Source organism: Phascolarctos cinereus, unplaced genomic scaffold, assembly GCF_003287225.1.
Source record: "Phascolarctos cinereus isolate Bilbo 61053 unplaced genomic scaffold, phaCin_HiC Scaffold_726;HRSCAF=1367, whole genome shotgun sequence".
Lineage (NCBI taxonomy): Eukaryota > Metazoa > Chordata > Mammalia > Diprotodontia > Phascolarctidae > Phascolarctos > Phascolarctos cinereus.
The window spans coordinates 326,509,595-326,535,841 of record NW_027556098.1 but is presented as its reverse complement, the minus strand read 5'-3'; the positions used below and the strand labels follow the sequence as shown (position 1 = coordinate 326,535,841).

The following is a 26,247-nucleotide window of genomic DNA, read 5'->3' as shown; positions in this document are numbered from 1 at the left end:
GAGAAAAGTAGGGAATCAGTATATTTGGCATCAATATATAGTGTACATAAAACATATATTAAGCTTTTAACTGTGTGTCAAACACTGTGCAAAGTGCTGGGTGATGCAGATACAAGCAAGCAGGACGGTTCTTGCCCTCAATGGCCTTACATTCTTTGACAAGGAGAAGATAACACATAAAAGGGATCTGGAATTCTGGGTAGTGGAGATTCAAGTGTTGTGGCATGGTTTGGAAAAGGTGCCAGGAAGTGAGGTGGAGACCTGATCCTAGGCAAAATAAGGCAAAAACCTTACTATTTGGAGCCCAGGGAGGTTCTGAGGAAGAGTTCAAGGTTGTGGTGGAGATAAGGATGGTGACTAGAGTGCAGAGGGCATTGTTTGGAAATGTAGCTGGGAATAATAATAATAATGACAGCAACAAAGATGAGGAAAAGGTGGTTTACTGAATCTTTAAAAATTGTAAAAGCACATACATCTTCATTTCCTGAATCTTTTGCTCTAAAGAGGAGTGAAATTCAGCTTATTTATATGCTTTGATAATAATATTCATAACATTTTATCAGCTGAATTGATTCTTGAACTTCTTTAAAAAGGGAAATAAATGGCTGTGTGCTTAAATTGGCTGTACCTTAAAGAAAACAAATTTTCTCTTGATCAGAAGAGCTTTTTAAAAAAAGTATAGACTCTTACTCGTCTTGCTGGAAGATGAGGGAGCTTTGGTCGAGAGACTTTTGGTGTCTTTTGCCATTCTTGTCTAGTCTGTTGCTACCCAAATTTATTGATGGTCTTTGGATTAGGCATTGGACATTAATGTACTTGGAGGTTGAGCCTCAGAAAATATAGACTCCATTTGGTTTGAGAGATATATTTATGATGGCTATCAAGCATTCAGACTGCAAGGGAAAGTTATTATCTCAATGATGAATCTCTAAACCTAATCTAGGAATCAAGCACAGGGATTATAAAGGGAACTCCTTAGCTCAGTATGAATGAACATGGAAATCTACAAAACAATGACTGATATAATAAAAAAATCTTTAACAACTCTAGGAATATGAAACAGTACAAAATTAGAAAGATTTGTAGATTTGTCTTTTGGGCATACTCTGACATGAGGCCACATGGGAAAATGAAAGAAAACGCGATCCAGAAAGAGACATTTAGGTTTCCCAGTGATTCATCTTTCAGAAGTGGAGAAAGCCTGACCAGAGAGCAAGGTCAGGCTACTGCTCCTCCCTAGCTGAGGTCAGGGTTGTCATAGAAAACCTACTATTTACAGTTTACGACACAATTCAGTAAAAGGTTTCATTTCACCCATAGTTATAAGCCAAGGTAGGAAGAAATATTAAATTACATAGAGAAGGATGTTTCAATGGATCAAGTGAGCTTGTGAATGTCTGCTCTTTCTCATAGGTGCTTATAGTACACAGGAAGTACATAGTTCTGCTGGTTTTACAACTAGTCAGTCACCTACCTTGAAGGCCATTTGTTGTGTTTCAGGGTAAGGGAAGCAGAGATATCTTAATCTGCTAGTATTGTTATTGGCCTTGGGGGCTGAGACAGGATGGACTCTATCTTTTGGTTGACCTTGCACAAGAACTGGGGTAAAGGAAGGCAAAACATAGAGCCTAGATGTGACTGCCACCATTCATTCAATAGAGACCTCTTCTAAAGTGGAGCTACGTCTGTCAAGAAAGAGAAAATACAGTGCCTCTCACTTTCTACCGCCACATGGTCAAGGACAAAGACCCAGGAGTCTTGTCTGAAGACGTGTCTATTACCTCTGAGCAAATCAGGCCACATCAGGCACAGTCTTGTGCCTCCTTGTCAAAATGGAAGGCTCTTTCCTAGCTTTTCTTGGGATTCTCTTATTCTGCTTGTTTGATTCTCTCCAAGGATCAGCTGATGTGGCACCTTACCTTCTACATTCGGTATTCTGCCAGCCCAGGAGTCAGTTTGAATAAAAGGGCAGCTAAGTGGTGCAGTGGCTGGAGCATCCAGGCTTCAGATCAGGGAGACCCGAGTTCAAATATGGCCTCAGACCCTTACTAGCTATGTGACCCTGGTCAAGTCACTTACCCTCTGTTTGCCTCTGTTTCCTCATCTATAAAGTGGGAATAATAATAGTACTTACCTCCCAGGATTGTTGTGAGGATCAAATGCCATAATGATTGTAAAGTACTTAGCATGATGCCTGGTAATAGTAGGTGCTGCATAAATGGTAGGTATTATTCTTTTTTATTGTAAAGCACTTAGAACAGTAGCTGGCACATAGTAAGTGTTACATAAATGTTAGCTATCATATTTATTATTATGGACAGTTTTCACATTACATAAATTTGTGTTACACAAATTCAACTGTACATAAAGAATTCTGAGAGAAATCTGCATTCCAAAAAAACCCAAAAGCCTACTTTAACTTTACTGTACAGTCCTGTGGGCTCTTTCTCTACTTGCCTCTAGGACAAAATATAAATACTTCTAATTGAATGTTAAAGGCCTACACAACTTGGTTCCAACCTATCTTTTAGCCTCACTGGACATTTCTCCCTCTCTGGAACTTTCTGATCCAGCCAAACTGATGTCCTCTCTGTTCCTTGCACAAAGCCCTCTCGTCCCTCTTCTCTCTGCCTTTGAGCTAGCTCTCTGCCATGCCTGGAACACACTCTCCCAGCCCCTTACTTCCTCCTCATGGAGTGTTGTTCTTTCTTTAAGATGCAGTTCAGTCAACATCTTCTTGAATCATCTTTTTCTAATCCATTTGACTGCTAGCACTCTCTCTCCCAAAATACACTGTATTTAGCTACTTTGTACATATTTGTATCTGTTAACATTATTTTTGTTTTATGTATGGGTGTGTGTGCAAAACATGTAATATGAATTTGTCTCTCCCATTAGAATGTAAGTTCATTCCAAATAGGGATTTTTAAATTTTGGTACTTGTATCCTCAGCAGCTAGCATAGTTCCTGGCATTTAAATACTGTTGACTGATTTTTTTAATCCAAATACAGAACTTTATATTCATCCCTCATAGATTTCATTTTCTCCAATTCAATCTTTTGAACCTATTGAGATCTTTTTGAAACCGTACTCTATCAGCTTCTAAGGTATGTGTCATCTGCAATTTGACAAGCCTGCCATCTGTTCCACTAAGTCACTCATAAAAAGTGTTGAACAGCAGAGGACCAAGGGCAGATTCTGGGGCACTCTCCTAGACAGAGACTTCCCTCAAAGTTGAAATAGTACATTTTGGATATGATCAGTGGCTTTTGTTGGGCAGTGGAAGCCTCTCCAAGCATCTGTTCTTTTGCTTTCACTTGGAGGGTTTTGGGGGAGGCGTTTGGTGAGGAGGTTGAGCCAAAGGGCTGGGAAGCACTGGAGTTGGGCAAGTAGGGGACTTATGTGATCAGAACTACACTTAAGGAAAATTACTTTAGCAGCAGAATGTAGGATGGACTACAGAGGGGAGGAAAAACTTGACTGGGACCAATGAAGGAGGCTGATGCAACAAGTGAGAAGAGATGAGAACCTGAACTAAAGTAGTAGCTTTGTAAGTAGAGACAAGGGGAAAGGTGTGAGAGATGTTGAGGAAATGGAAATGATGACATTTGGCAACTTATTTGATATGTTGGGGGAGGAAGAGTGAGGAGCTCAGGATAATGGCAAGCTTATGAATCTCAAGTATACAAAACAGAAGAGGAGTAGCTAGTATTAAGCTTTTAGAACTTAAAACCAAACTAAGACTTCTGGCACACTCTGTAGAACCTCAGAGGTTCTTTGTGGCTCTGAGGTTGTGATTTTCTATTATCTGAGGCAGTATTTGTCATGAAGTATTGTGAAATGTACTGCCATTTTTCAAATATTTCTGCTGACTAGTAGTTACCAAGTGAAGCAAAGGCAAATGATCCTGTTCTTTCCCATAGGTGAAGGTTTGCAATGGATTTCTGAAGTATTTCACCTGTGCAACCCATTAAGAAGCCAAACTGATGCAATCATGTTGAAATCATGGCTAGCTGAAACATGGGTGAATCTGGCAATGGTGGATTACCCATATAGTTCAGACTTTTTAATGCCTTTGCCTGCTTGGCCTATTAAGGTAACAGAAACATGTTCTTCAATCATTCTTAATGCTACTTTTGTGTTTAATATGCATCTATCTCACTGTCACCATTAGGTTGGAAGACACTTTGTTGAAGAAGAGCCTTTTAGGTGGTGTTTTACTCTATAAAATTCAATGCTTTTATGGAGTCAACAAACAGGAAACACAGTGATATCTTGTATTCTCTGCATCCATTGAGTCAATTGTGTGATGGTAAATATGTACTGTACTGTGGGAGCATCACTTGCAAAAACCTGTCTTTTTTTTTTAATATCCTCGTCCAGGATTTCCTTTATGAGACAGGATGGATAGCTTGTTCTCAAAAAAAGTCATATCGATGAATTAGTCATTGATGTTCTTTCAGTGGCTTTTATTTTGTAATAAGGTCTGAAATCTTTTTTTCATGCCTTTGCCATCTTACTCTTTATTATTCATATACTTTGAGAATCAGCCTATGAACACCCTCAGAATTGCGTAGCCTCCAACCCACATCTCTTCTGTGTATACATTGTCTAGTCTTGCTGGGTTTTTTCCTTCCAACTTTGTTTTCTTTAATATTATTTCTACTTCCTGTATAGTGTCCAGGTCAAGGGGAATGGTCATCATGCTGTCCTGGTTTAACCACATCTGGAGTGTTCTGTTCAGTTCTTTTAGTCCATTTTAGAGAGTACAGATAGTTTTGAGTGTGTCTAGAAGAAACTTACAAGGGTGAGGAGAGAGGAGACCTTGGAATGCAAGGATTGATTGGTGGAACTGGAAGTGTGTAATGTGGAGAAGAGAAGACTTTGAGGTTCAGGGAGGGCTTAGAAGGTGGGGTGGAGAATATGATAGTAAGCTTCAGAAATTTGAAGAGTTATTATTCATGGAAGAGGGATTAAACTTTTCTCTGCTTGTTCACTGAGGGCAAAAATAGAAGCAATAGATGCAAATTGTAGAGAGGCAGATTGGGGCTTAATGTAAAGAAAACTATCCCCACAAATGGAGCTGTTTCAAAGTGTAATGGATTGCATCAAGGGTTAATGGATTTCCCTCCTCATCAAGAGTGTTCAGGTAAAAGCTATCTAACCAGCTTTTTGATAGTGATGTAGAAGGATTCTTGCTCAGGTGTCTTGTGAACCACATGGCCTTTGAAGTTAGTCACTTCTAGCTCGGAGAGGCTGATTTGTGAAGGGAACAACTATTCAACTTGTTACAGAGTCAGTGTTTCTTAAATCTGAAAAGCATAATCACCAGTGAGTTTTGATTGTAAAAAGTTTTCTTGTGGGAGATCTGGCATCAAAATAACGAAGGGAAAATGTCCAAACTAGCTAGTTGTTTTTTTTTTTCATAGTAGAGTATTTCTCTGTACAAAATAGTCCAGTGGATACACCTTTGGAATTGAGAGGCCAGTCTTTAGTAACCATTGTATTACAACACACTGTAGTGGGATGGTCATTTTAAATTCTTTCCCTTAGTTTTCCAATCTACAAAATGAGAGTAATATTTGAAAGTCTCTATCCTCATGGGAATGATGCAATCATAAGACAGCAATTATAAAAGTGTGTTAAGTGCTTAGGAGCTGTTATAATGTACACCCAAGGTACTGCTATTCTTTTAAAAAGTGCAAACTTAGTGGAATTTGTTTTATAGTTAGTTGGTCCAGCTCCATGATGTCCTATGGTAAGAGATAGAGTCTGCTGACCTTATTTTCCCCAAATTTTGTAATCTGTTTAATTAAGTGTTGATTTAAAAAAAATTAAGACAATAGTGTACTCATTATAAGTGAAAGGATAATGTGCTGTTCTCAGAAGCCTCTCACCACTGCCAATCTAGTATACTCTAATATATACTTTACATTTTTTTCCTCATCTAACAATACTCTTCTTGTTGATGTTCTTAATTTTTTTCAAGGTCATAAAATTTCTGTGTTTCTGTATGTTTCCACTTTTTTTCTTCTTTTGATCAGATCTAGCTTTTATCATTTGCATTTCAGTTCATTTTTTACTAGCTTTATCCTAACTCTTCAAAGTTGAAGGAATTCTTGAGTGATTGAACTACACTTCTCTTTGATGTAATTAAAAAAAACCCATGATATACTCTATTCTTGTATTCATGTATGGAAATATTTGTTGCTTCTGGATATTTTCAATTTTCTTTCAATATTGCTTCCCTGCTTTTCAAAAAATTTACACTACCGGCTTTTTTCCACCTTTCTAGCTTTGGATCACTTTCTCTCAGCTCTTCATTCCATTTCTCCATTCCTGACCTTCTTTATGTTGTTCTCCTATTCCACTAAGCTCTGGAGCACTAGCCGGTTGGTGACTATTCTTTCACTTGGATAGTTCCATTTATTCAGAACTCCTCCTCCCTCTGATCCATTTCCTCCTTTTTAAAGGGTTAACAAACAGCTATCCTTTTCTGATTTGTGACTTGAACTAAGAATTTCAGGGTGGCATGTTACAGATGACATATTTAAATATCTCTAAAATACTAGGGGAATTTAAATCCTGGATTTCACATGCTTGGAATCATCATTGGTTAGTATCCAAATTTCAGTAATTTCCTTTTGATTGTTTTTGTACATTTTTATATGTATAGATGGGTTCAATTTCCTTTTGTATATTGTTAACAAAAGCTGCAGCATTCATACAAAAATAATTATGGATTGTGCTGATGGATTAAAAATAAAATGAGAGGAGAAAATAGAAATACCCCTGTCATTTGATTGTTCTATCAACACCTTCAATACTGGATCTCTTGTCAGGCTAAATGGCATTTTTTCTTAGGGAATAGCTCATGAAACCTTTTAGCTTAGTCTTCTGAGCATACAGATAGATACAGTGAAATAATAAGATGCAAAATGGAAAATCCCTTCTGCTTGTTTTCGTGTTTTATAACATACACGACCTCTCTGGGTGGTTTAAGCGGTTTAGGTGCATTCTATGAAAAGAGAGCTTTTAATGACAAAACTAATGTGATTATCTGAGTGAGAGTGAGGGCTATTGAGGACTGAGGGAAAGAAAATCTGTTAGAATAGTTGAATGTATCTGCTTAATCTTTTCTGTAATGTGGATGGACCATACTTTCTAAAGGGAAGAAATTAGCCTTTTTTTAAAAAACAAAAAACAGACTGTCTTCTTTCCTTCTCTTCTTTCCAAACCTCTCCTCCCTTCCTCCCTTCTTTATCTTATTCAAACACTTACTCTCAGATGTAGAACCACTGGAAGTTTTAAAAAGAATTATTATTCTTGCTTTCCTTGGCGTGTATGGGAATAAGGATAGAACCTGATATATTTGTGGGCAAGGGAAATATGCATTTATTAAATGCCAAACACACGCAAGGCACTGTGCTAAACACTGTACAAATATTATCTCTTTTGATATTTTAGTGTAAAGTCGACTAGATTATGTCCCAAGGTTAGAATTTTCCTTTCCTTTAAACTTTGGTTCCTCATCTGATCAAGAGGTTAAGCTCTTACCTCCATCTTCCTAGCTGTGGAAGGGAGAACTAAAAAAGAACGCCCATGTAAAGTACTTTGCAAACCTTAAAGTGCTATAGAAATGCTAAGTGGCATTATGGTTATTTGTAAAAGGAAGGTAAAATCAACTTAAGTCCAGTCATTTCAAATGCTGATGCCTGAAGCTTTTAGCACTCCCTTCACTACCTGGCACTGATTGAAGAGTTCCTCCTTCCCCCACTATTGTAGCCACAGGAATAATCTCCTCTTTTTCTGGGTATTTACCTAGGATATTCTGATACTTGGAGTCTGTGTCCTTATTGGGTATGGGTATACTCCTTCCACCCGTAAAGATTGCTACAACTTTGTGGCACTGTTTGATTCTTGCTCCTAGCTTCCTATGCATCATCCATAAAGAGTCCAACTAACACATCCTGGAGGTCTTTCTCAATTTCTTTTATATTTTTATGTTTGAGGTTAAATGATCAATTTTACTTTATTACTCATTGAAGTATATTGGCAAGAAAATATCTCCAGTTAAAAGTATTGCTCCTAATATTCCTTTCAGTTAGTCTTTTTTAAATTGATGCTTTAAAAAATAAAACAACATTCCAGCAAGCACGCAATTTGTAAAATATATGCCTTAAAAACAGTTTTCAAAACTACCTTAAAAAATGGCTGTGATGGATAGCATGTGTTACTTTCTACGTTTCATTTACTGCTGGTTAATGGAAAAGGAGGTAGACTTTAATTTGAATTATTTAATATCCGTATTGTCCATTGTGTTTGATTTGAGTATTGTTCTGTTTAGTGTTGTCTTCATTTATATTACTGTGGCTATATTGTATATTCTTTTAGTTTTTCTTCCTTTACACAGCATCACTTCATGTAATTCTTACCAAAATTCTTTGTGTTCTTCGTTTTTGTTGTTTTTATTATGGCATGATATCATATATCACAATTTGATCAAACAAGTGTTCTCCAATCATTGGACATATAATTGATTTTCCTTTTATAAATATTGTTGTTATACTTTTTTTTTGCACATATATCTTTCTTACTTTGTTACTTTCATTAACTTGAGGCATAAACCCACTAGTGGGATTTCTAGGTCAATGGATCTGAACAATTTGTTCATTTTTTTTTATAATTCCAAATTGTTTTCCAGAGTGGTTGGACAAATTAACAGCTCTACATTTGCATATACATATATATATATATATATATATATATATATTATATATATATATATATATATATATACATATATGTGTGTATATATATATGTATATATATATATGTGTGTATATATATAGACACATACGCATGCAAGGCCGTCTTTTCTTACAATTCACAATTTCTTTCTCTGACATTATTGTTCATCTAGCTCTGCTTGAATACCTACCATTATGGGGCATTCTCTTCTTTTTGAGGCAAATTATTTCATTGTTGGATAGCTTTAATTATTAGAAAGAGTTTTCTTATATGGAACTGTCATAATGTCATCTTCCCAACCATTCCCAAACTCCCTCCCCTCTCCCCCTTGCCCTATTTATGTTTCATTCTAGTTGTTCTATTCTAGATTCTCTAGTTTTCATTCTTTTTTTTTATTAATTTATTTTGATTTATCAGCTCTAGTTTTCATTCTTAAATAGGACACCAAGCGCTGGTCACACTATTCCAAATGTAGGCTTACAATCATAGAATACTGTGGCATTATTTATCATCTGCTTCACCATAGGCCTTATATTTTTACTACTAGAGTCTAAGATTTTGAAAGTGTTGCTTAATTGGCTGAGTGAGTATTTTTTTTAATTACTCTATTTTGAGATGACTGGGTCAAGTATTAGCGTTCAGATTCAAAAAGTGTATAGCTTAACTCGTAGTTGAACATTTAGTAACTTCTCTGAATAGTTCCTAACTTTCAAATGCTATTGAAAAACTCTGGTTGGCATTTTTCATGCCAAGGCTTTCTTCTAAAGATACTGTGTAAATATAAGGAGTTAGTAATATTACTCCACATAAAGGAGATTTGCCAGAAAAATGAAAGCTATTTACCTTTTTCATTTTCTTGTAACATCAGTTCTTATTTTATTATTGCATTCCAGAGCTGAATGGATTTGTTCAACTTTGATTTTAGTCAGCTCTGTTTAATAGAATTTTAGCGTTGTTGTTCAGTTGAGTCTGACTCTTTGTGACCTCATTTAGAATTTTCTTGGCAAAGATACTGGAGCGGTTTTCTATTTCCCTCTCCAGCTCATTTTACAGATGAGGAAACTGAGGCAAACACAGCTAGTAAATGTCTGAGGCCAGATTTAAACTCAGAGAGATGAGTCTTCCTGATTTCAGGGCCAGCACTCTATTCACTGTCCCACCCAGCTGCCTCCTACTTTAGCATTATACAGCACTTAAAAGTTTAATAACTTTACCCCAAGAAGAACATGGAAGTGAATGGGACATAGCCCCTGTCCTCAAGGGGTTGGTGGAATGTTCCTATAATTTCCTTCAGTTTGTTGGATTTTCTTAATTTTTCTGCTTTTACTTTTCTTTCTTCAATTTCTTAAGACCTTAATTATGAGCAGGGAGTATTCAGGCTAAGCATTAATGATACCTCATTTGGGGAGGTTAGCAGCTTTTTTTAAAAGAAAAGGCACAATTTTGAAATGTGCAAAATTTATCTCCTGTGCTTTTCTACTTCTCCCTTTAAGCATTTTTTTTCCTTCTATTCTTCTTATACATCCCTAACTCAGACTTGACCTTGCAAAACTGTTGACTGTGGATTTATCTCTTTTCCTTTCTTCTTTTCCAAACTTCCCTATTAATTATTTCACTTTGTAGGGAGCTATTCCCAGTTGGCTGCCATATTGGGAGAGAGCTGAGAAACAAATTTATGTTGAGGTCTTCATAGCATATAATAGCTTAAAGTATTATGTTCCTCATTATATTTTAATAGAGGTAATGTTTGTTCTATGGTTCTATGACCTTCCTATCTTTTGTTTTTGCCTCACATTCATTTCCAAATATATTCTTCCTTTGGAGCCAATTTCTAGTTATAGTCCTCATCTCTCCCTTTTCTAAACAGTTTTCTCTCATAACAGGGAATAAAAAAGGAGAGAAAAACTGCACTGTAGGTAAGCAAATCAATACATCAGCTAAATCTGACAGAATATTGAGTGTTCCATGCTCATTTTCCTCCACCAAAAAGATGAGGGAGATGCATCTTTTCTTCTTTTTGGGGCCAAACTTGATTATTTTAATCATACAGCATTTTATAGCATTACACAGTTTCATTGTATCTTTTATATTGTAGTAATTTTGTTTATTATTTTCCTGGTTCTATTTACTTCATTTTTCATCACCTCATATAAATCTTTCCATGCTTCTCTGCATTCTTCATATATATTCTGTGACCTTTAATGAGAGAATTCCAGGCATTTGCTATAATAGGGAAGGTAGTTATGGGGCAAGAGGCCTTTTTAATGTTCCTGAAATCACATCTAGTAGGCAACTCTTCATATGTAAAGTTAGCTTTGGGGCTACTTATCAGTCAAAGTGAGAAGCTGAACTTTGTTTATTTCAGGAACTATAGCACCATAGAGAAATCTAGAAGGTAAAAATAATAATAATATGTTTTATCATCATCAAAAGACACCATAGAATTAATGGCAGGTTTTCAATATAGTTTAGACAAAATTTAATTTTATATTTATATTCTTTCTCTTTCCTGATATTCTCCTTTTTTTATCTTTTTAAAACAATAGGAGGTATGCAAATATCTGAAAGATCCCAGTGCATCAGATAAAATATTGGTACAGAATATTTTCCAGGCAGTGAATATCTATTACAATTATTCCGGAGAAGCAAGCTGCCTGAATACCTCACAAACAGCAACAAGCAATCTTGGGATCCAGGGCTGGAACTATCAGGTAAAGATATATAATTTTCCTATAAAAGGACCTTCTTTAAATATCAGCTGCTATTAATTCTCAATTAAAGATATTACAAGCTATGTTAATAACTTCATTTTTATCATTTTACTGCTTTTGGCTTTTACTTGATGGCCTGCTTGCAAAGTTTATCCAAGACAAAACCAACGATAGTGATTTGGGTAAAGCAGGCGTAATTTCTTTTGTCTTTGCTTTTTAGGCCTGCACAGAAATGGTAATGCCCATTTGTACCACTGGTATCAGTGATATGTTTGAACCTCAGGCGTGGGACTTTGCTGCATATTCTGACCAGTGTTTCCAAGAATGGGGTGTGAGACCTAGACCTTCATGGATTCCAACTGTGTTTGGTGGTAAAAACATCAGTTCACACAGTAACATCATCTTCAGGTGAGTGTATCTTCATGAACTGCTGAGGCATCTTGGTCTAATAAGACATTAGTAAAACAGCTGAGAAAATATGATTTGGAAAACACTAGTGAGCTGTGTAGTTTGGATTAGAAATCTTAGTTATCTTTTCCTATTCCTTGTAAGATAAAAAAGACAGAAAATAAATATATTTTGTACTTATTACCCCATTTGCTTAAACAGCTTTACAAGGGCAACAGCATGTGATATCAAATTGAAGTATATATTCCTCCCATTTTGTCTTAAGAAGCTAAGCATTTGGGATGTGTTTATGTCAAAGTTAATCGAGTGAAATGTATACGTGAGTACGTAGGTTGTGAATTTGGAATTTCTAAATATTGCCTGGAACACTAGATTTCCCATTATAAAGGTAAGAGTTAAGCATATTTTCCCCACACACTTAGAGCTCATACCCTCCAGCAAACTTCCTTGTCTTTGTAAAGAGTGCACCATGAGGGACACACACAGACCCTCCAAATCTGGGTCTTTGTTCAAATTGCAAATTCATTTCTTTTAGAAACTTCTTTAAACAAGTCAAAATTAGCTGTTGGGTCATAGCAAATAGCCCGAGTCTTTTAAAAGTGAGAAGTACTGGCTTGAATTAGAGGATTACTTTGAGGCTTTCAGAGGCAGGCATTGGCTAGCTTTGCTAAAGAGCTGCTGTCTTCTTTTGCTCTTGCTGTTACTAGCTCAGCAGGGTATCAGCCCCAAACTAAAAACTGCATCACTTTGATGGAAAACTTACAGCTCCATCTTGTTGAATTTCTTTAAATTGAGTTACTTGTCTTCATTATAATTCTGTAAAACTATACTGTACAACCCAGCTTTATAAAGTGACAGTTGAACAAATAAACCTGTTTTAGAGTATTTAAGGGGTCCATGCCAGATTAGGATGTTTGCAACTATAAAAGCCTCAAAGCAACCAAATGAATGAGAAAAGAAATAAGTGCTTAAACACAACACTGTGAGACTCAAAGCTCATCTTGGTCCTTTCACAGGCAGATACTTTGTCACCATTTTGTACTTTAGGAACCTACCTTCACTACAGTATCTGTCTGGTGGCTGTTTTTCCATTAGGTACTCTTAAAGTGGTTGTATAGCGTTTTAATATCAATTGAATGACACATATATTCAACCAAAGTTCTTTTAAGTATCTACTAAATACAAAGATGTAAAGTACATGGTCCCTGCCTTCAAGAAGCTGACAGTGTAGCAAGCAGGTTACCACTGGTGAATTTAAATTTTATATTTGATTTGTTCCCACCAAAAGGAAATCATGGTTGGACTGAAATGGAATCTTAGGCCTTTGTATGATAGTTTTATGTGGGAAGTGCTGCAATTCATCTCCTTTTTTAGTGCAAGCAGTATTGGTGATACTTATGGCAATCAGCAAATATTCACCACATTCCTAGAATGTATCAGTTACTGTGCTAAGTGCTGGGACTGCAAAGACAAAAATGAAAGAGTGTTTAAGGAGCTGGTATTCTATTGGAGGAAATGGCATTTACACAGAGGCAAATATGAAATATATTCAGCGTAAATACATGGGGTTAGGGAGGGGCCAGAAGGGGAATCGGGGAAGGGCAGCCCTTTAGTAGAGTTTTGAAGGAAATTAGGGCTTCTAAGAGGTGGAAATAAAGGGGAACTGTCTTCTTGTTGAGAGGAATAGCCTGTTGTTAAAGGCATAGATGGGATGTGATGTGTTAGGAATGGCAAGGAGACCATTTTGAATACCACAGAGGGCAGATAGGGGAGGAATGCCTAACCAGCCTGGAAAGGTAAATTGGATCCAGATTATTAAGAATTTGACATGCCAGACAGAGGAGAAGGCAGGATTAGGCATTTGAGAGGCAGTAGGGAGCCACTGGAACTCTTTGAACAGTGGAGTAATGTGGCTTGACCAGCTTGTATAGAATGAAAGGGATATGGGAGAGACTTGAAGCAGGGAAACCAATTAGGAGGCCATTCTAATAGTTCAAGAGAGGTGACAAGAACCTGAACTAGAGTGATGGCTATGTGACTGGAAACAAGGAGGGTGGATATGAGAGATGTAAGGGAAGTAGAGTTGATAAGACATGTGGGGTGAGGGAGAGTTGGGATAACAGCTAGGTTACAACCTGATTGATTAAAAGGATGGCAGTACCTTCTGCAACAGTAGGGAAGTTTGGAAGAGGAGTAGGATTTGGGGAGCCAGGAAAGATAATGAGTTCTGTTTTGAATCTTTTGAGTTTGAGGTGCTTTGGGTACATATGATTTGAAATATTGAGTTGAAAGTTGGTAGTGAAGATCTGGAACTCAGGAGAGAGATTAGGACTGGATATATGCATCTGAGTCATTTACATAGAGATGATAACTAAGCACATGGGAGCTCGTGAGACCGCCAAGAAAGAAAATTTAGAGAAAGACCCAAGATGGAACTTTGGGGCACATCTACATTTAGGGAACTGGACATAGATGGCGCTCAAGCAAAGGAGCCTGAAAAGGCAAGGTGAGAATCAAATGAGAGTGGTGTTATAAAAACTAAGAAAAGAAATTATCTAGGACTAGAGGGTGGTCAACAGTCTCAGTCTCTAAGGAGAGATCAATAAGGATGAGAACTGAGAAAAAGCCATTAGATATAGCAATTATGAAATCACTGGTAACTTCAATTACCTACTGTAATTTTCTCCACGAAGTCTTTCCCAACATTTTTTAATTCTAGTGCCTCCCCTCTTTTAATTATTTCCTGTTTATCCAGTATACATCTTGTTTGTACATGTTTCTTTGCTTCTTGTCTCTCCTATTAGATTGTGAGTTTCTTGGGGGCAGGGACTATCTTATACCTCTTTTTGTATTCCCAGCACTTAGCACAATACCTTGTACACAATAAGCACTTAATAGATGTTTATTGACTGATTGACTGGAGAGAGCAATTTCAGTCAAATGATGAGGTCATGAACCAGATTGTAGGGGTTGGAGAAGTGAGTAAGAGGATGGATGCAATGAGTGAAGATAGCTTTTTCTAGAAGTTTGCCTGTGAAAAAGAAGGTGAGATATAGGATGATAGCTTGAGAAAATGGTCAGGGCAAGCAAGGGTTTTTAAAAAATGAGGAAGACTAGCATATTTGTAGATAGCAGTCAAGAAACCAGAAAACTGGGACAAAATGAATATTAATTAAAGAGATGGAATGGTTATGGGGATAATTTTCTGGAGAAAAGATGAAGAGTACAAGTTAGAGGAGTTGACCTTGTCAAGGAGAAGGGCCACCTCATCATCATTGAATACAGTAGAGAAAGAAATAATGGAGCATAACATCATGTAGAATAGAGGAGAAGGAAGAGCAAATGGTTAATGTTGAAAAAGTGAAGCTTCTTCATTGACTCATTTGGGGAGGTTAGCAGCTTTTTTTTTAAAGAAAAGGCACAATTTTGAAATGTGCAAAATTTATCTCAGTCAAAAGAGCTGTGTGTCTTCCTCCATAGAACCATTCAGCAATGTGTGAGGAGGAGCAGAAAAGGTAGATGGTGGGATATAGGATAAAATAAATAACAAAATAAAATTTAAGTTATTTGAAGAAGACAAGGATAACAAACAGAATGGCTCTACAAAGGCCCAAGACCTATCAGAATAATCTAATTTCCTTTTGTGGTAAAGTGGCAGCCTAGGCAGAATGACAGAATGTAATCTAACTTCAACCTTTTTAAATTCTGTCCACAATGATATGTTATCTAGAGCACAACATTGTTATATAAATGCATGATTAACAAGAGGTCAGGCTCAGAGAATTGTTATTAGTGGATCAGCCCACAGTTGGGATTTGACAATGTGTGAACAGATGTAGAAAAAGGGTGCAATAGGTTTGAGAGAAAAGGACAGTGTATAGTTGAACCGGTTAACCATAGGGTTAAGATCAAAAAGGGAGAAAAGTAAAGCCGGATGAGGGGTGATGGTCTGTGAGAGTATTGAGGGATAGAGGGACTGAAGGTCCAAGTGAGAATGAATAAGTTTAGGAGGGAGGCATAGAGGGAGATAGAATGCTGCTTCTATGGAGGAATTTCAGAATTGTTGATCATTAAAGTGGAACACTTTGGATGAGGATGAAATCAAGGGTGTGACTGTTTCTTTGTGTAGCTAAGCTGGATTGGCGATGTAGGTCAGGAGAGTTGAGCGTACTGACGAACTGAGAGGCCAGGGTGATTGAGGGAACATCAGCACATATGTCAAAGTTCCCTAGTGGAAGGGCATTGGCTGGAGAGGAGAGAAAGGCTGTGTGGCAGATACGAAACTCTTAGGGAGAGCAGAAAGAAAGCTCTGGAGGACAACAGATAACTTCCATAAGAATCTAGAAGGGCTATTCTGTCTGGACAGAATATCACTGTACTCCCAAACTTTCCTGTGTTTTCCATAGACTTGGACATTTTTCGTGTCTAAATAATAGTCTAGGTTTAAAAAAAACCCACAGAAAATATATTTTATGAAAACTTGCAGTAACTAAGCTTCTCATAATACCTATTCTTGTTGTGGATGTTATCCTGGGGTCTTGAAAGATCCTTCTACACTCTTAAAGCCCAAGTTTTGTCAGCCCTACTTAGCTAGAAAAGCTTTAAGCATAATCTTTGTGATTAAATATGTGTATAACACATATTTGTAAATCTAGATGGATAAGTCTATTTAGATATATAAATATTTATAGATAGATATCTGTAGATATATGTATATCTATCTGTTTCTATCAAGATATCTGTACACACATCGGAATTTGAAAAGCCTTTCTAATTTAGGTGATCTATCTTATCTATCTATCTATCTCTTTGTCTGTCTATCTCTGGGTGGTGGTCATCCCTTGTTCTTGAAGAGGGCCAAAATGACATCACTATGTGTGTCCAACTGTGGCCGATCAGACCAATATGAGCTTGTAATGCTCTACCTACCACAGGTCAGGCACAAATAGTCCACGTGAACATTTGTGGTAGATTCTCTAAATTTGTGCATCTAGCAGATTTCTTTTGATCTACTTCAGTTTTGCTTTGCTCAAAGAGATTAGTGCCTTTTTCGATGTGGGTACACCATGCTGGGCAATCCTTTGCCAGTATCTCCCACATCACACAATCAATTCCAAAGTTCTTCAGAGAGACCGTCAGAGTATTATCTATCACTTAAGATCAGCCTTGTTACAATCAGAGTGGTACAGCCCAAGAAATTGGGCATAAGGTTGGTTTTCTTTTTGGGTTGGGGCTGGTGGTAACGAGGGATAGCCATTCTCAAACACAAGTCTTAGAACCGTTTTGATCTGCATGGATGGGGAGGGGATCCTCACTGATGATATCATGTATTCCTTGAACTATATAAGTACAGCGATTTTCTGTTAGGTAGACACCAAGGTGAGTGTCACCTTTTTGATTGTCAATATCATGGTCCCATTTCAAATGACATGTTAACTTGATATTATAATATTTATTATAGAATAGAAATTCATTATGGAGCAGGTCCATCTTACACTCTAATTCAGAGTATCTCCTTATTGCAGGGTTCCCTTGCTGCCAGAAACACTAATACTGCATTCCAGCAGCACTTACTAAGGGACAAAAACAAGTATATGTAAATGACCACAAAGAGATTCACAAGTTTTACAAGATTTCTTCATGTGAACGAACAATGTTGTTTCTGTTACTATGCCATTAATATTTCAAATGAAATAATCCCAGAAAAACAGTAAAGGCTTTGCATTGTTTAATATAAAGAAAGGTAGGATGGAAAGAAGACAGGCTTACCACATGGTAGTAGAAAATTGGTACCTTTTTCATGGATGTAAAAAAATTATCTTTCAATTGGATGTCAAGTGTAAAAAATCCAATGTAAATAGTTTAGTAGATCAATTAAAAGCCAATATTCATAATCATAGGAAGTGGTTTTTAATCAACTCAAATACTCTTCTCTTTGTGCTAAGGAATGCACATTCTCCAAAGGCAGAAGGGAAGCAACCTTGGGTATACTTTTTTGGAGCTCACAATTTTCTGTTTTCATTCGATGTGGGCCACCATCTATAGGATTTTTTTTTAAAGGCGTCTCTAAGAAAGGAGTATGAAAAGGTCCAATAGGCTTATCATCATCATCATCATCATCATCATCATCATAATTTTTTCTCTGTATTTGGGGAGCCAGATGGCCTCCTATCAAAGGATCATGGCACTAAAATGGCATGTGGAGAATGTATCTCTGGATTTTCTCTCACTTAATTCCTGTGTTTGGCTACTACCCATTAGCTTCACAGCCCATTCTCTGACTTGGCTTTAAGAAGAATACAGAATATTTTTATCTACTTATTTTTCTCTCCCGTTGGATAGCTTAATAAGATGCCAAACATTTCTTCACACAATTTAAAAGAAATGCTTCACTCATGTCTGTGTAGAGTCTCTAAATACAAATGAGAGAGGGGTTCCTTTTTGAGCTGCCTCCTTTCTCAGGCCCAGTAACTGCTGCCAGTGATTCCATTTGGCTTGATGATAGGAATCTTTACACAGGTCAGCCAGATTCCCCCATGAAAGCAAATACATTTGTATATTTCTCAGTGATTGGTTTAGTTTTCACATGACTAGGACCAAGAAATCAAGTTCATGGGTCTCTCAGCAACTCAAAACAGTGTTGCTAAGCCACTAGGTTGGTTCAGATGACCTTTTAAATCAAATGCAGTTTGTTTATTATGTTGCTTTTGGGATGACCTTTTTGTTTTGCAAATAACGTAGTGTTTCCTATTTTTGTTAGGTCTGTGAAATTAGAACGATGATAAAGGTTACTTGTCAATTAAAAGAATCCAACCCTGTGGATGTATAGTTTACTTTTACATTTTTTAAAATAATTGAAAACCAGAGTCCCTCTTTGTTTTAGAACTCTCTTTGGGTAATTGAAGGGGGCAGTTCCCTCTTTGTTTTATTCTGTTTTTGTGTGTAACAATAGCAGGACAGTGTTGTTTTCGGAGTGAGTCTTTCTCGTATACTATTGAGTTACTAGTGAGAATTCCTTAGGGAACATAATAATAACAGGGCATTTGAAAATCATACTTTAACACCCATTATTGGTAAAGAGCTACTTACATTTACAAAGAGAAAATAAATTTTTCTTAGAAAAAAACAGAAGTTTACTAGCTATATTTTTAATGTTAAGAACTTAGTGTTTATCTAAAATAACTTTCAGAAAGTGATGGGGGTATGGCTCAAATAACATGATTTGTGTTGGTTTTCACTTTTTACCTCTGAGTAATGTTAGTTTTGTCTGCACTCATGCATAGCAAGTGGCTATAATGAAGTTAAGTGAATTGTTTGAGACAATAGTAAGTCAGTGACTAAATTTTTTTAAAAAACAATGTAGGTCTGTATTTGATAGGGATAGGCAGTGTGACTTCAGACATATAATTATCTTTATTTTGCATGATGGTAGTATATACAAAGTTAGTTACTTAAAACATGATTTGGATCATGAGATGTACATCAATAAATATATACATATATTATAGGAATGACTTATCTGACAATTTGACTTTGAAAATTTCATTTCAGGTTTGTAACACTGTCCATAAAAGAGGCATAATTTTTAATAGAATTTTTTTTTCAATTACATGTAAAGATAGTTTTCAACATTCATTTTTTACAAGATTTTGAGTTCCAAATTTTTCTCCCTCCCATCTCCCCTCCACAAGACAGCAAGCAATTTGATATAGGTTGTACATGTGCAATCATGTTAAATATGTTTCTACATCAGTCATATTGTGAAAGAAGAAATAGAACAAAAAGAAAAAAATCAACCCAAAAAGTGAAAATAGTATGCTTCAGTCTGCATTCAGACTCTGTAGTTCTTTTCTGTCAATGTGGATAGCATTTTCCATCATGAGTCTTTTGGAATTGTCTTGGATCATTGTAGAGTTAAGAAGAGCTAAGTCTATCATAGTTGATCATCCAACAGTGTTGCTGTTGCTATGTACAATGTTCTCCTGGTTCTGCTCACTTCACTGAGCATCTTTCTAGGTTTTTCTGTAAGTCTTTCCTGGCTTTTCTGAAATCTGCCTGCTCATCATTTCTTACAGTTCGTTAGGATTCCATCACTATCATATACCATAGCTTGTCCAGCCATTCCCCAATTGATGGGCATTCACTCAATTTCCATTTCTTCGCCACCAAAGGGGCAAAGGGTATAATCTTATACAAATTTGAGACCACAGTAGAAAAGGTGCCATTCCCTATTTATAAAGATTCAACCATCCAACAAGCATTTATTAAATACCTTTGTGTAAAGCCATTGTGTTAGGTGTAATTCAGGAGGATAGTCACTTTTTTGTTCTTTCAGTAGTGATTTTGGTTGTGGCTATACAATAGCAACTTTTGATATGTTAAGCTAACTGTCTAATGTTGATGTTAAACTAATTGCTTTAGCCTCATTTGCACCATACTTTAACCAGTGTGTAACCAACTGAGAGTAATAATTCGATTATGTTTTATAAACTTTATTTTGAAATTGATTATAACATTTCATAACATTTCCCCATAGAAGTTTAGATATAACTCAGTTGTCTGACCAAAAAAAGCCTAGAAACTTTCTCAGCCAGCAAATACTTGATCTTTTTATCACATGGAAAGAGATGGCAGCTGAGAGTAGCAGTGGTTTAGAACATAAACTTTTTTGCATAATGTTATGGTGGAGGATGATGGTTAAAGATGGGCCTCAATTTCCTCATATGTAAAATTATAGTATTGTACTAGATTGCCTCTAGGGTTCTTTCCAGCTCTAATTCTATGATCCTAAGACTATGCACATTTTCACATATTCAAACATTGAGAAGCAGTAGAGAGGAAAACAGATTCGAAGTTGAAAAGTCAACTAAGCAAAGCCTTAGGAGAATGACTGCATTAAAGGGACAGAATAAGAAAGAGGAACAAGTGATAAGAGTTAGTTAGGAAAATTATGAATAAATGAATGTGTGAATGTAAAAACATTTATGAAGCTTCTTTGCCAAGCACTGGGGATATAAGAGCAAAAGGAAGACGGTGCCTGCCTTCAAGAAGCTTATATTCTAATAGGGAAGGCCACATATGCATGGCATTCCATGAATCTTAGTGCAGTTTTAAGCTATTAAAACAACCTTCAAGATTATCTTAAGGTATTAAAGCTTAAAATTGCACTAAGACTCATGTGACACCCTGTTTATGGGAAGGGTGTTTGGGATAGTGAGAAGAGCCATAGGGGAACTGATTGACATTCTTTTTCTAGGGAATGGCAATATTGATTTGACAGCTGTTTAAGAGCTGGACAGTTGAGGTGGGGTGGGAGGAGAGAGGTTATGTTAATGGTAGCAGGGGTAGGAGTGGATGGCAAGAAGATAGCTTTGGTAAAATGTTGAAATATGGCTGATGCTGGCCAGATACAGTGGACCCTGAATTTGCACTCATTAATGCACTGATCTGAATGGCTCAGTCCTCAGGATAGGAGATTCAAAGCTGAGGAGATTCATTTGTCAAGGACATGGTCTTTGGAGATCCTAGTGTGTTTCACTAGCCAAGGAAGGAGAGAATCCTAAGGAGAAAAGGATTGATCAAAAGAAAGATCTAGGGGGAATAAGGTCTGAGAAAAACACACTGGACCTGGCAATTAGAAGGTCTTTAGTGATTTTGGAGTGGTTTCACTGAAGTCATTGGGGCAGATGTTAGAATACAAGGGATTGAGGATTGAGTAGGTAGTGAGGAAGTACAGGCAATGAGTAGAAACTTTGCCTCGAGAAGTTTAACAGTTAATAGGAAAAGAGATGAGTTGGGACAATCATTTGAGGGTATAGTGATGTCAAGAGATTTTAAAAAATTATGATAGAGAAAACTTTTTTCAGGTATAGAAGGAATTTATGAAGAGAGATTGAAGATGCAACAGTAGAAATAGAAAACATTCATTCTTGTTTGGCTTTTAAAACCCTTTACAACTTGGCCCCAACCTACTTTTTTTGTCTTATTACACATTACTCCCTTTCACATCTACTGTTATCCAGTCAAAGTGGCCTCTTACTTCCCTCATACATGGCATTCCATTTCCTGCCTCCATGACTTTGCCCTGGATTATTCCTCATGTCTCCTGTGCACTGTCTCTTCTTTGCTTCTTAGAGTCCCTTGTTTCCTTCAAGATTCAGCTGAAAGGCTGCCTTCTATATGAAGCTTTTCCTAATCTCTCTTCACTGGCAGCAAGTGCCTTCCCTCCAAATTCCCCCCTACACTATTTTGTATATACTTTCATATACAATGGAAAGCTTCTTGAGGATAGAAACTGTTTCACTTTTATCTCCCCAGTGCCTAGCACAGTGCTTGGTACATGATAGATGCTTAATAAATGCTTGTTAACTGACTGAAGAAGAAGGGAGAGATGGAATCTAGGGGTATAAGTGGAGGAATTAACCTTGACCAGACTTAGAACTGATTCTCCCTCAAAAACAGGGGAAAGTAAGCAGAAGATGGATGAAAACAACAGCACTTTTGAGGTGAGGAATAAATTAATTTCTGAGCAACAAGGAGGACCTAGATGAACTTGTGATTATAATGTAGTTTTTTTTTAATCATAGTACACATTGTAGATTCCTAATACCACTTGTTGGGATGTTAAGCTAATAGCCTTTCCCCTCTTCTTCCTGCAGCAATGGTGCACTGGATCCTTGGTACGCAGGTGGAGTGAATGAGAACATCACAGATACTCTTGTCTCCATAGTCATCCCAGATGGGGCCCATCACTTAGATCTACGTGCCAGGAATGCTGATGACCCTGAGTCAGTGCTGTTAGCCCGAACCATGGAAGTTGACTACATGAAGAAATGGATCACACAGTTTCAGGGTCATCGCTGAAAAGTGATGTGGATGCAACATAATGTCATGATTTTTTTTCCAAACATCACCCCCTCTACTTTTTCTGTGTATTCTTTTTCCATTACTAGATGGGGGAGAAGAGAGGGAAAGTACATGTAATAAAATTCCCTTGGGGATTTTTATTTTGCAGGTGTTGGACTTCCATATTCCATGTCCATAAAGAGGTCCTTTTCAGTTTTTACAAATTGCCAAAAATCTAACCTGGTGTGTCCTCTCTGAATGTCAGAGTTCCCGATTGTCTTAGGAAAAAGGGATGACTCTCCTGAGGGATAGCTTGACTAATCTTGGGCTTTGGGTTCCTCACTGGTTGAGTTTTTCAGATCACCTTGGGGCTACTTGTCACTTCTCACCAAAGAATTTTGCAAAAACAAACCAGCCAAGAAACCAGAAATGGTATTAAGGGTATGCGGGTAATGGTAAAAAATGATACCTGCTGTTGTGAAAACCTTCTCAACAGGCCTATATCAGGCCACATCTAAAACATGGAAACCATTTCTCTTGTTCTGAAATTGTTAACCAAGGATATAAGTTGGGTTGTAAATAAGGAATAGGGCTGGACCTTATACCTGTTTGTTTATATTAAAGGACATACCAGCTGTCTTTTAATACAGCACATATTTAGTTTGGTTGGTTGTTTAATTTTTTTTTCTTTTATGTGTTTCTTCCTTCTTGGCATCTTCTCTTAATTCTGGGATATTTGCCACAGTGGTTCTGCCAGAGAGAAATTTGGCTATTTTCTGTTCCATTTCTCTTTGTTTCTTAGCTCAGTTTTGGGACACTTTTGATAGGCTCTGCTGGTTTAAAAAAAAAAAAAGATTCAACTTTGCCCATTTCATTTTTTGAGGGGTTTGCTTATATATAATTTGGCACATATAGAAGTTTCAATATAGACTTTAAAATTATAGATTAACTATTCAAAATTGGTTACATTTACCTTTCCTTTTTTGTTGTTGGTTGGAGTGATGTCATGAAAGCCTGGGGTGTTGCAGCACACAGGGGCAGGTGCACACCAAGTTTCCTGTTTGGTATCCAAAAAGGCCAACTGACCAATTCAGAGAGACAGCATTTTTGACATTAATAAATGGCCGAGCTGTTCCTATTTTCAAGCTTTTGGCTTCTTTCATGCGGCACTTACACTGAAACCTTTCTTTCCGAGAGCTTTTTTAGGATAACAAATAGGGCTGGATCAAAACCTTTCAAGGGCAGAGAGGGACTCTCTTAACAGCTTCTACTTTGTTGAAAGCCTTTTTCTCTTACTTCTGCTGGTCTCTTTCTTCAGAGTCTTCCCATTGCTCTGCCTTGGGAACAATGTCTGTTCTTTAAAAAATTTACCTCAAGTCTAAAATTTTAAAAAATGCCAATTCATGGTTCTGTCTCAGATATGAGGACGATTATGTGTGTGTGAGCTAAGAAACATAAGAAGATAATTGTCCTTTTTTAGAAACATTCAGTTCCATGTTATGTTGAATTATTTAGTCACTGGTTTCATTTTAAATTCAGCACAATTCCATGACGTGGGGATCTCATGACCAAAGTGTAACAAGTGCTGTTTTTTGTCACCCATGAATAGTTATGTAATTCAGAGTTTATAAATTAAAGTTTTTTTTGTTATGTGTGTGTGAATGACCCAAGAGAATTTTCATTAAAATGTCCATTTTATACTATGTATTATATCTATGTAGCATATATGTATATGTATTTGTATATATGCATATATATACACATATAAATGGTATTGTTAGTGAAAAATTTTACCTATCCTATTAACTTCCTGAGAAAATTAGGCCTAAAAAAGTTTTCATTAAAAGTCAGTCTCTCTCTGTTTTTCTCTTTCTCTCTGTCTTTCTCTCTTTCTTTTTCTAACCCATACACTCACATACACACACAGCCCCACAATTTTTAATGAAAATTAGGCCCAAGAAAGCTTTTGTTAAAAATCCAATACATGCATACATACACACTGTACATATGTATGTGTGCATACATACATACTTATGTATGTATCAAGCATAGCTTAAAACTATGTTTAGAATATTGTTATTTCAGCTGATATTATTTAGATTTTGTGGCCTTTGGTGGTGGTGGGGGAGCCTTTAAATAATATTTCCCACAACCTGGTATTTTTGAGAGGCTGCTAGGCATCATGGATAGTATTTGGCTTAGAGACAGGAAGAACTTGGGTGTGGATCCTGACTCAGATGATACTTAATAACTCTCACCCTGACCAAGTCTCTCAGTTTCCTCACCTAGATAAAATGGGGCTATTAATATTGTAGCATTTATTTCACAGAATTTTTGTGAGAAGCATGTGAAATATGTATATAAAGAACTTTGAAAATCTTAAAAATACTCTAATACCCAGTAAATATTATTTAATCCCCAATAATTTCATAGATTGTTAGATCTGGAAGGGACCTCACGATATAGAATGTTAGAATACAGAATACAGAACGTTAGAGCAAGGAGGAACCTTTGATCCATAAATATGCAGAATATTAGAAAATAGAATATAGACTATAACAGTAGAATGGGAACTTAGTGATCATTTCATTGGACTACTGCATTTTATGTATGGGAAAACAGGCTGAATGAGGTGAAGAAGGACTTGCCTAAATTACTAGTTAGTCTGTATTTTCCTGTATATTTTGTAACAGATGAAAACATTGACTGAAATTTGGTTTCAATATTCTACATTTAATGTTATTTTTACATTTAACAATAGCTAAGATTTTCAGTTGTTTTGTTTTGCTGTCGTTACAAAGATTTGTACTGATTTAATATAATAACTACTTCCAGTTGACATATGTGATGCTGGGACTTTCACTGGGGAGAAGTCTTTGGAAGAAAAACTATATACATCTCCAGAAGATGGGAAAAGTAGCCTTTAAATCAGATTTGGCTTATCTGTTATCTTTTAAAGATTAAGAACATCAGGCAGGCCTTTTTTTGGGGGGGCTTGGAAATAAAATTCAGTGAGAACTCTGCATGTAGTACTGTAATAATTCAATGGGTCTGTGATCTTACTGACATGGATACCTTGTTGAGCAGTACAGATTGTGACCCAAGCATACTATTCCATTGTGTCAAATTCTTGTCTGTGTCCTTCCACAAATCTTGCATACAGAGGGCACTTAACATTCGTCGAATGAATGAATGAATGAATATCATTCGCTTCAAATTAGATGCTATTTTATATAAAGTGATAGTTTAATTAGATTTTAGTATAAATTTCAGATTTTGTTCAATTGTACTGTTCCATCTGACAAGTGCTTAATATGTCTCTTGCACTGTAGTTGGTGTTTACAGGGGATCAAAAAATAAAAGTATAGCATGGTCTCTGCTATAAACAGGCTTATGTTCTTTTAGATAAATGAATGCATGAAAAGAGGAAGACATGAAAAAATTAGAAAACAGTATGATTATAAATTATTAATAAAAAGGCAATTGTTTTCTACTGACAACAACAAATTGGATGGTATAAAATTAATTTGA

At 36.5% G+C, this 26,247-nt stretch overlaps 1 protein-coding gene across 10 annotated transcripts in view; it reads left to right on the top strand.

The window, feature by feature from the left end:
- Positions 1–25,739, top strand: part of PRCP (prolylcarboxypeptidase) — a 94,693-nt gene extending 68,954 nt beyond the window's left edge. For all 10 annotated transcript variants that reach the window (XM_078156945.1, XM_078156947.1, XM_078156948.1 and 7 more), the window contains 4 exons: positions 3,925–4,097; positions 11,299–11,463; positions 11,684–11,871; positions 22,530–25,739. In XM_078156945.1, the coding sequence (XP_078013071.1) occupies positions 3,925–4,097; positions 11,299–11,463; positions 11,684–11,871; positions 22,530–22,734 (731 nt within the window). In that variant the 3' untranslated portion in view covers positions 22,735–25,739. The remainder of the gene's footprint in view (positions 1–3,924; positions 4,098–11,298; positions 11,464–11,683; positions 11,872–22,529) is intronic.
- The last annotated feature ends 508 nt before the right edge of the window (positions 25,740–26,247 follow it).